General features: G+C 34.8%; 1 protein-coding gene across 1 annotated transcript in view; it reads right to left on the bottom strand.

The window, feature by feature from the left end:
* Positions 1 to 5185: 5185 nt before the first annotated feature.
* Positions 5186 to 12123, bottom strand: part of FEM1C (fem-1 homolog C) — a 40370-nt gene continuing 33432 nt past the window's right edge. The window contains exon 2 of the mRNA XM_044662279.1: positions 5186 to 6963. Within this exon, the coding sequence (XP_044518214.1) occupies positions 5654 to 6963 (1310 nt within the window). The 3' untranslated portion in view covers positions 5186 to 5653. The remainder of the gene's footprint in view (positions 6964 to 12123) is intronic.

The raw sequence follows: 12123 nt of genomic DNA, 5'->3' as shown, positions 1-12123 counted from the left end.
CACGCCCAACCCTCCTCCTTTTTCATCCGGGCTAGGGACTGTCCTTGGCCCAGGAGTGGTAAGGGTGGCTCTCAATCCACTGAGCCACCCAGCTGCCCCCTTAGAACCAATACACAGTATTAATTCTAAGACAGAAAGTAAGAGTTTAAAAAAAATAAAAAAATAAAAGCTCATAGTTCATAGTCATATAGCCATTTATGATTTACACCTACTAATCATTTGATCCTCACAATAATTTTGTAAGGTAGGTGATGTTGAGTCTTCCCATTTTTTCAGATGGAAAAACTGAGGCTTGGGTTGGATAATTTGCCCAATGTCATAGCCAAATCTACTGCTCACCCCCCACCTCTTATAAATACACCATTATAAATCCATTATTCATCAACCAATCTCTTGAAACTTTATATAAACATAGTAAATTTCAGTCTTACCTCCATGCCCCATTGTGACTTATGCCACAAAGAGATATGGAAGCTAAACTAAAGTTCTGTGGTTTTAAATTAAGGAAGAAAAGTTTCAAGAAAAGGCTGAAAAAAGTGTAGTATGTCTGTTGTCCAAGGACCAGTCTAGCAAAATTTATTCCTACCTGATAACATTCTAACATTCTATAGTCACAAACGCTAATTACCCTAATAGAGGGTAAAGGGAGAGGGAAGTCTACATCAGCAAAAGTATTCCTGTTATTGAGGAAATCGTAAATCACAGAAGTATTTAAATAATAGGTTCCAAGTATTTATTATACATGGTATAAAGTAGAAAGAAATGTACTATTTGTCCTAATACATCTTTCAATATTCAAAACATACCCCTTAATTTAATAACAGTAATAACTGGCACATATATAATGCTTTAAGGCTTGCAAAGTACTTTAAATAAATTATCTTATTTGACTTTCACAACCTTTTGAGGTTGCTATTAAACCCAGTTTTTAAATTAGTTAACTACTGATGAGAAAGACTAAGCGATTTCCCTAGGTCGGTCACACAGCTAATGTCTCTAAGTCAGGATTCAAATCTAGTTCCTATGAGTTCCAAGTACCTTAAGATTTTAGGATTTGGGGGCAAATCTGTGTCTATGTCCTTTGTAGGTTTAAAGACTTTAAGCTAACTTTGATAAGATTAAGTTACTTTTTTTCAAAATAGAAAATCAAGGATCAATGAATCAAGAAGTATTTATTGAAGTCTATTAAGTGCATAGGTTAAAATATGCCCTTATGAAGTTTCATTTTTCTTTTAGGAAAGAAAGAAAATTCCATGGTTTTAAATATCTTTGGAAAGTCCCTAACTTTATGTGATATTTATTACTGGTAAATTACCTCAATCAAATGTGTATCAATTTAATCACATTCCCCACTGAATAAGCACTAAAATTTTATGTTTACTAAATGTCAATTTCTGACTGACATTAAAAAATTACAGCATCTTCTAATGTTTTAGTTTTAAATGTTTTCTCCCTCTCTACTTATCAAAGCAAGTAATTTAAATATTACTTTAATGTACTAGGGAAAATAGTTTTAAAATTGTAAATAAACCTTTTTCTGAGTTTAATTTTTCTTTTGGGTTTTGAGCAGATATAACTATAAACCCTGCATAAAGACCAAAGTGATAAGTAATCCTAAATATCCAGAGAATAAAAAAATATACATAAGCAATACTACAGATTTCTTAAGACTCCATTAAGAATTTACTTTTGAAAACAATAGCAAGTTATGCACATGCAAAAAATTCCTTCCCTTAAAGTATGAAGTTTTTCCACAGATAGGGAAATAGTATTAATAATTTGATAAACTACTAAGATTTTTCTTCTGCTTGTTGATGCAAACATAATACTGATCATCAATCCTTTTCAAATATGCTAGATAAATAATTGAAGAAAAAGTAATAATCCCAGAGTACAAAAGAGCCACACTGAAACAGGGGAAAAAAGATGGCATTAAAAATCATAAAACTGTATCAACTGATGCTTGGAATCTTGAAATTCTTAGCAAGTCTCTTACTAAAATAAATCCAGACATGACAGTTTAACCAGCAAATCTTATCTAAAATGTTCAAGACAAACAAGCACTTGGAATACAATATAATGTGTCCAAAAGGGTTAAGGATAAGTCAATATGACTTTGTAGTGATAGATAACTCTGTCTTTTAAGCAAAATTAATACCAAGTTGCTTTAAAATAGCAAGAATTGTTTTTTTAATCTTTCCCCAACTGGCAAAATTATTCTCATTTCTAATATTTTTGTTCACATTTCTTCAGCCTTTTTTGGAATAAGGTTTGTAAAGAAACAATATACTGAAAAAAAAGTAACATGTTATCTGATGATAGTGAAGACTTAAGTTTCTGCTTAAACAAATCTTGATTATGTTATATATTAAATGGATCCCAAAAAGGAATGTCAATTTACATTCTGACAAGCATACACTTAAGTCTGGTGTAAATTTTTATACTTTGTTATGCTTCACAATGTACATTGTGGCACATCATTTTGCCATTGTGTGACAATTCATTGGTTGTCATCTCTGAATACAGTATTGCTTTAGAAAGATACACAATGGGAAACTGACAAAAGATCTGTTGATTAGGAAAATAAGTCAGAATTTTTAATAGTATTTGGCTCCAAAATGGCTGAAGTGCTGATCAATAAGCTTGTAGTTCAATATACAATATAGAAATATTCCCATCCCTAGAACATTAAAAGGGCAAAAATCCTTGCATTCCTTGGTAGATAGCACAACTTTAAAGAGTTACTGTGCCAAATGCAATTTAAACAATCAAAGTCTCTGATGGAGACTGAAATGTTCAATATATTAAATTAAAAGACATCTATCTTCCTTTAACAATCTGGATTTAAGCCCTTATTAAAATAGAGATGAAAGAAAATGAATGTTTTTTTAACTTAAAATCCATTTGTTCATATAAATAAATTGGCATCTAGTTGAACTACTGGAAATTTCTACTTTTAAAAAGTGACCAGTAGTAAAACTACCAAAAGGTGAAAAAAAGAACATAGCAAACACATAATTAACTGGTATTAACTATAGCCTACACTATTTATTTGCACTAGGCTTTACACAAATCAGTACAATAAGTTCACACTAAGAATAAATTTAGTAACTGGTAAAAAATAAAGATATTAAGTATTTTATTTGGTTTCACATTAACTTTTAACAATAGCCCCCCCAAAAGTTTTTTTCATGTAAAGAGACCCAATTATTAACTCAACATAAAATTTTTTCTTATGAAGACACCTCAATATATCACACTTTGAAATGTCAAACTAGCTAATACTTTACTTTAAATAAGGAGTTTTCACTGTCACCATTTAAAAATTCAAAATTACTTATCATTGGCAGGAGAGAAATGCTACATTTTAAAGTTAAAAGTTCTTCCAGTTGTAGTTCATGCTGTCCCTTACCTTAGTAAATAAAATAAAAGGGATTTGCAAAAAAAGAAAGACAATTAATTTCTTTAAAAATCTAATTATTTATGACTTCCAAAAAAGGGATGACTTTAAATATCATTTAACAGCTCAATTTAGATTTATTGTACTTGTCAAGTTTTCTTTTTAAAAACTCACTCACACACAAAGTTCATACATGGTTTAAATGAAAGTTGGCAAAATATCAGTCCTGTATCACAAAAGGCAGCAAACTCAAAGGTGGTCTAAAATTTAATCAACTATGCACCAAAGAACAACCTCCCCATAAATATTCAAATTAGCTAAAAGGTGGGAAAGATGCTCCTTTACTAGCCAATCCAGGATATTGAATGGTTAACTAATTAAATGCACAAAAGTAGAATAATTATTTAAAGAAGGGTGGGGAGAAAAGAAGAGGATAGAAGAAAAGATTTTTTGAAAATGTGTGGGTGATCTCAATTACAGCTGCAATAATAACCCATTAAATACATTACATAAACCCTCATAATAAAATATTACCAGTGCCCTAGTACCACAGGTCAACTGATTTTTTTCCCTCAAATCAGTGAGGAACATTTTATTCAGAACATTTTAAGACATCTGCAGTGATAATAAGCTATCAAACTTTATTCTGAATAACAATAAAGTGCTGGACGGTAATTACCTGAATTTTACATGTTTGTATTCTTTATTTATACTTTTACTTATATACTTTAAGTCAAAAGAGCCCTTTCTGCTTCAATATCAAATTGTTGTGCACACATTATATACATTTATTTTTATATATAGCTTTCAGTAAGGAGCTAAGCAGTACTGCAACGTTCTTGTATGGCTGAAAGATAAAGACAAATCATGCAAGTTATCTTTAGGAGGTGTACTTAAACTTAAGGAAAAAAGGGACACTTACTGAACCTTTTATACCATGAAATTATACCATTTACTAAAATATTATTATACTAGATGACTAAGTTTAGATTGGCAAGCATCATGCCACTGACATGCTTGTTTCTTGTAACTAAGGAAGGCAATCTTTAAAAATAAGGTGATCTGCAATTTCATACTGTGAACAACTATTTCTCATTAAACTGTGCGATTAAATTTGAGATAACTTTAGCAAATCCATACACAATCACACAATTAGTACATGCAAAATAGCACTGAAGCAGCATGAAAGGTGTGCCAGTTTTTATCTAAAGACTCTTTCCTTTTGTTTCATGATGCAAGATGGCAGATAAATTTCATCTGGGTCAGTGAGTGAAGAATAGGTCTCCCAAATTGAGCACATAATAATTTCAGAGTTTTAGAGAAAACAACCGCACAAACATCCTAAAGAAAAACCAATCAGAAAACCTTAGGCAATTGACACAGCTCAAAAAAAAAAAAAAAAGAAAAAAAGAAAAAGAATCATGCTGTGAAGTGTTCTCATAAAATAATTCAACAAATTCTTCAAAACAGTGGTTTGAGTTGAAGTTGGCAAACTGCTGCATAGAAATATGCTAACGTACAACAGTCATGTGTAAGCCAGTGCATAGAGAATATAAAGCACTTGTGGTAACTGCAAATGGTAAAAAGTCAATAAAGCTTGTACAACCCAGCAATGAATCCTAAAAACAATCCCCACCCCCCCAAACACATACACACACAGAGAAAAGCTCCCTCTCTGTGGCTACTCCACCTTCTCTAATCCACGAACCACACATACCCCTCTCTCCCCTCCAAAAGGGAAAGGCAAGACAAGGCAAGGCAAGAGAAAGGGGAGGGAAGGAAAAAAGAAGGAAGTGATGAGATGGAAGGTATGAAGTAGGAAGGGAGTAAGGAGCAGGCAGGCCTGGCTAGGAAGAAAAGGACAGGAAAAGGGGCCCAAAAAAAAAAAAAAAGACTTTCAGTTGCTTAATACCCACAAACCAAGAATTGAATAAATAGACCAATGAAAAATAGTAATTCAATCCCAAACACCCACAACAGGCAAATAAAACAAGACAGACAGGGCTTTGGCAGACAATTTTAGGAGTTTGAATATGGCATTACATTTATCAATAATCCACAAAACAATATATGGCATATTTATATTAAATATGGGGCAACCAATTCTGCAAATCTGATGCTCATAATGCTTTAGTCAACAAAAGCACAATGTTATCAAGTTATATGAATGCTGGTGTTATCACAACAGTGCTCAAATATGAAACAACTGTTTCCAAATCGTGCTTCAACAGTATGAAGAATTCAGTCAAATTATCATCTATGAAGTAAAACAAAGTTCTCCAGCTTTTCTGGGATATGCCCTTTGTAATATATGCTATGATTCACTATGACACGAGCAGCAAGACACTGCAATGTTGTATGATTTATGGGCTGGATCAAATTTTTAGCTATCTCCTTCTCATCCAACAAGTCACTAGCAGTTTGTTTATGAGAGTTTGTGGCATCAAAATGTGAACCTGACTTGATAAGGAGGTTCATGATGTCTGGATGGTTGTTAAGTGCAGCAATGTGCAAGGGACTGTTGTCATCAGAGTCTCTGACATTCACATCAGCACCACATTCCACCAGTACTGCAGTAACTTGCAGAGAGGGGAATTTACAAACAGGGTATCGACCTACACATGTGGTATTCTTGTCCACAGCCAGATGAAGAGGGCTAAAGTTATTCTTTCCTCTAGGGTGCAGCTTAAGAAACTTATATATAGTCTGCTTCTTAAAATGATCCTGTTCTGGGGTACAAGGAACTTTTTCTAACAAACAAACTAAGTGCAAAATTATGGAAAGGGCTTTATTCAACTGTATTTGGTCAGGTGGACACTGAGTTTGTTTGATAGCTCTATCTATCTCAAGGACACTTTTGCACAGTATACCCATGAGATCATCAAATGTAACGGTAGTTCCCAATAAGCCTTTTGCCCTATCCTGCAGCATAAAAGAGAACAGCTCTGCAAAAGACAACAAACTACTAGCAGTCATTGGGCTCAAGGGGTCCAAATTGTTCTGCTGCATATCCAAAGCATATTTCCATAGATTGATGCATCTTTTGAAATTTCCAGAGTCTGCATAGACAGCACCTCTGTATCTAATATAATAAGATGTGTCTGGGTGAGAAGGACCAAGAATACGTTCTCTAATTAACAGAGCTTGCATTCTCATCTCATCAGGATCAGCAATAAGGTTTTCTAGTTCTTCTGCACTGTTCACCTCCTTGGCATAGTCATAAGCCATTATTAATGTTTGTGGTACAGGTTTGCTGATGATATTAGTCCTGTCACTGTACCTCATGTCCATTGCTCTTTTCCAATATTTCAAAGCCCCAAGTAGATCTCTTTTTTTGTCTACAAATGTAGCTCCCAAAAGTTCTAAGGCATTAATGCGTTCTGTCTTGCTAGTCTGTGCATGTTGTGTCAGAAAATCCACAATATTTGTGTGACCTGTCACACTTGCTGATAGAAGGGGAGTCATTCCATAGCCATCTTTTTCCATCTTGGCACTATACTTAAGAAGCATTTTCATGATGTCCAAACTTCCAGATTCTGCGCAATCATGCAGTGCAGTGTTTCCTTAGGAAAAAAGACAAAGAAATTACATGTCTTTATGGATAAATAATGCAATACATTACCATAATTATGATGAGAAAAGCAGGTTGTTCTAATAGGCTCTAAAAAAATTAACATCAAATATGTCTAAATCTGATTCCAAACAAGGAAAATTAACTACATATTCTCTGAATATAGCTATACACAATAAAATAGTGTAAATACATGCTGAATAAGTTACACAAAATTACTGTAAAAATAAATTTACTATAAAAGGATATCTTTCTATATAAAGATACTTGCTAATCCTGTTCCCTCCCTCTATCTTCATTGCTTTGTGTTTTATTTATTTTATTAAGAGTACAATTATTGACTGGCCTCAAGTCTGGCCAAATAAAATAGACTTCGGGGGAGGGAGTAATTTACATTTGAATCAAGAAAGTAAAGAAAGAATTAAAAGAAAGTGTATAAAATAGAATTCAGACCCAGTTTAAGGAGAAAAATAATAGTGCCTGCTATGTGCCAGGTAAACTCTTTACAAATATTGCCTCATGTGACCCTCACAAATAAGATTTGGTGATATTTGTTAACACCACTTCACAATTAGAAAAATGGAAGCAAACAGAGGTTGTGATTTGCACAGGATTGCACAGGTAGTAAACTACCTAAGATTTGACTCTGAACTCAGATATTCCTATCTCAAGGCCCAGCATTCTATCCACTCTATAATCTTCTGCAGGTATTCAAATAAAGAATTAAATATTCTACATCTAGAGAAATGATGTTTCAATTTTAAAATGTGGGCTGTTTAATATAAATTTTAAAGGAGATTTTGAAATATTTTTACATTTTTCATTATTCAAGTTATTACTTTTAGATGTGCTATATGTTCCTATGCTACCTTGTTTCTCCCCACAAAATCAGTTTAAAACTGATAAACATTGGTAATAGTTGAAAAATTTTTATGAAACAAAACTAAGGGGGAGGTCAAGATTGTATCTACCTATACTATGTATAATATATTAGCTACCTGGGTGGGAAGAATTGCCTTTGGAGGAATTGAGTAAAATACCAAACTATATCCGGTCAGGATCACAGGGGATGGTAGAGAATAAACAGACTGAGAAATCTAAGGACGAAATGATTGGTGACCTAAAAAAGCAATTAAAGGAAACAAAATCTACACTTAAACAAAAACAAATAAAAAATTTAGCAACCCTGCAAGCTAGGAACAACATGAATAGGTCACAATACCAACCTAGACAGAACACTGACATAAAAAAATGTTATCTTTGTGGGAAAGGGGGCCATTTTGTGAAAGATTGTTGGTATAAACAACAAATTAACTTCAACAACCCAAGTAGCACTAATAACAGAAGGAAAAATTACTCTAATAGCTATTCCAATTGAAAATACAATCAAAATAATTCTTATGCCAGGAAAAATAATAGATGCTGCGATCATGAGTGTGGGGGTTTGAGAAATGCACATAGCAAAACTCCAAGTGTTCAAGAAATGGAAAAGTACCTATCACAGGGAGCCAGACCAAGATATTCAGGAACACAAGCTAGTGCATGATGCCAGGCCTCTATGTTAGCATTCAAAATTATAGGAAAAGAGTGCAAAGGCAAGAAAGGGATAAAAAGCCAATTAAGACAAAAGTTGGGACTTTAAAAAATTGTAGTCACAGAAAGACTTGCCAAATATAAAAAATGACATGTATGGGACAGAAACAGTAAAGACAATAGAGAATCAAAACAATATAAAAACAGACATACTTGCAAACATAAAGACATGGAAAGAGAGTACAAGAGACATGACAATGAGAAAAAGCAAAATCAAAGACATAAATCAAAGCAAATCAAAAGAAAAACCTCAAATCTGCAACACAGACAGAAAAAGAATCCACAGACATGCAAATTCAAAACACAATGACAGAAACTTCACCTCAAAAGCAATTTGACTAATGAATACACAAAACTTTCAGAGATAAAATCAGTTGGATGTTCTGATCTATTTAAAACACAAACTGCTATAGAAACAGACAAAACAAAAAAAGATCTGTACATATGGGAATGGGAAGGAAAGATTAGAACAGGGATCTTTAGTCATGCAAAAAAAATAATCCCTCCAAGAGGAAAGGGAAAGTGATATGGCAAATGAGTTTTCAGGAAATATAATAACTTTAAGGCTGAACCCAAACAGCGAAGAATTTGTCCCTGCCACATCCAGGATGAAGTCTGCCCCAAACATACCAATTTTTTCACTTTACAAACACACACAAATACATGCAAAAAGATCAAATAGATTAAAGGACCTTCAAGAGCAAGCAAATGAGCAAAATTATGCAGAAAAAAATTAAGACTTAGAAAGTCGCACTCTTCATATAAAATCTAGCTTCTCAGAATTAAGTAAAAGTTCTACAAGTTATTAGCCACCCGAAAAAGAATTTAATATGCCTTCTCCTCTTCCCAAAAAATACCTATAAAAAAGTACTTTCCATTTTATCCTTAAATTAACAACTCTGTATGGTTGAGTAAAATATCTCTTAACCCCCTTCTTCAATTAAGAAATTGGTAGAGCTAGAACTAAAATTCATATTTCTTAACTCTGTCTACTGCCCTACCTTTATTTCAGGAGACCACTGTCCTAAAAAAGCAATCCTCAAGCTCTGTGATTTTGGAAACATATGCGAACTTTTTTGAATAAATTATATCTGCCATAAGCTAAACCTGCTATTCAAGTAGTACTGTATTCATTAAAAATTCTACTGTGTATGTATAAATATATAAAAATAAAATGTTGTCTTCAGGATAGAAATGTTTCTAGCAATTGATTAATATTTACTCCCTGCATTTTCATGACACTATTCTCTTGTTTCTCTTTTCTCCTGGAGAAGAGACAAGAGGTGGGATTATGCCAAGCAAGTCAAACCAACACCAACTCTTCAAACCTCAATGGAGATAGCCTGAAACCCTGAGCCCAAGAACCTTGATAGTAGTGTTCTCTATACTAGCAGACCTTCCAACCTAGCTCCTATGGCCACTAGTAGGAAGAAAGCATCGTGGAGAGGGTATCCACCTTCTTTACCACCACCGTCAATTGCTGACTGACCAATTCAATGACTGTGAGCTCCTAAAGATAAAGGACTGTTTTTTCCCCTTTGTATCCCACAAACTTAACAAAATTCTTCACACACAGTAGACACTTAAAAAGTGATCTGTAATTTCATAGTGTGAATATCTAGTTCTCATTAAACTGTGTGATTAAGTTTGAGATACTTTAAGCAAAGTCATGCATAATGACACGATTAGTACATGCAAAACAGTACTAATGGTGGTAGTAGTAAAGAAAGTGGGCAACATGTCCACAATGATTTCTTCCTAGTGATGTCTATAGGGGCTAGGTTAGAAAGATGCTAGTTTAGATGGCACTACTACCATCAAAGTTTTAGGCTATCTCCATTGGGGTCTGAGGGGAGATGGTGGTCAAGGTGGTGGTCATTTGATCTGCCACACACACACAATCTTTTAACGAAGGAGAGGTATTAAGGAATACCTCACATAGAATATAATATTGGGGGAAAATAATTTTTAAAATACTGGAAGATAAAAGAAGGTGACATAGAGGAAAAGGAAAAGTGGAAGAAAGATGGTTAAATCTTAAAATGAGTTTGGATTTTTTTTTCCCCTAAAAAAAAGATAGCTGGACACTGCAGAGGAAACAAGTCCCTGTGCTCTAAGAAATTATGTGGATCATTCATGAAGGATCATTTTATTAATTTTTTTAATTTTTAAAAGTTTTTATTTTGAATATTTTCCCATAGTTACATATTTCATGTTCTTTCCCTCTCCCCAAACCCCTCTAACTCACCCTTAGCTGACACACAATTCCACTGGGTTTTATATGTATCATTGATCAAGACCTAATTCCATATTATTGATAGTTGGACTAGAGTTAAGGGATCATTTTATTAAAAAGAAATAAGAGTGGTTCTGGGTTAAGATGGCGGCAGAGTAAGAAGCAGCTCTTAACCTCTCCTGACCAAAACACACAAAACTCCACAAGGGGACATAAAAACAAGTCCAGACGAACGGAGGAACCCCACAACAGGGCACAGCGTGGAAGGTACGTGGAATTGAGGCATTTCCATACTATAAAGGGGTGAAACAGCTCTCACTAAATCTCGGGCTGAGCAACCACCCCACCTCCACCTCTTCCACACACAACACCTATAGCGCCGAAGCCAGCTAAAAACAAATAGAGCAAGTTTGGGGCACCCATCGAGTCATTGGCAGCTCCAGGGCCTGTTCCTGAGAGCAGCAAGATTTAGGACCCCAAAAAGCTAAAGAAAACACACAAAGTCTGAGCGCGGGAGCAGAACGCAGGCTAAGAGCGCAGGCGCGGGCGGAGGCAGGCACAGCCACGAGCTAAAGCTCTGAAACCCTGAGTGGGGAACCAGTACAGACGGGTATACGACTGTGGAAGCAGCGCCCTGAGACTTGTAAAGAAACCTCCAGCAGAGGATCAAGCAAGGGGGTCCACCAGGGGGCTTGACCTTGGAAAAAACCAGAACTCAGACCTCAGGAGCCAAAAGACCGCGGACAGACCCTGAGCGCAAGGATAAACTTGAGAAGCTGCTGGGCTAATGATGGCTACCCAGTCTCAGGAAGTTTAGAAGAGAAAGATTAACAACAAGAAAAAGAAGTCTTTAACACTTGACAACTTCTACACAGAGAAAATCCAGACAACCGAGCAAACAGAGGAGGAGAACAAACAAGCATCTGGACCCTCCTCAAATAAGGAAAACTCCTCACAAGCTATGGAAAAGTTCAAAACTGAGATTGAGGAAAATGGAAGAGATCTGGCAAGAAAATAACTGTTTAAAAGGTAGAATCTTGCAAATGGAAAGTGAGGCTCAGAAACCAAATGAACTGATAAGCAAATTGAACACCAGAAATGACCAGATTGAAAAGGAATACCAGAAGATTATGGCCGAAAACCAGAAGATTATAGCCGAAAACCAGAAGATTATAGCCGAAAACCAGAAGATTATAGCCGAAAACCAGAAGATTACAGCCGAAAACCAAAAGATCATAGCTGAAAACCGAAAGATTATAACCGAAAACCAATCCATAAAGGCTAGAATTGAGCAATTAGAAGCTAATGATCTCTCAAGACAAC

Source organism: Gracilinanus agilis, chromosome 1 (genome assembly GCF_016433145.1).
Source record: "Gracilinanus agilis isolate LMUSP501 chromosome 1, AgileGrace, whole genome shotgun sequence".
NCBI lineage: Eukaryota > Metazoa > Chordata > Mammalia > Didelphimorphia > Didelphidae > Gracilinanus > Gracilinanus agilis.
Note: the sequence above shows the minus strand (reverse complement) of the source record. Positions and strands in the feature narration are given on the sequence as shown.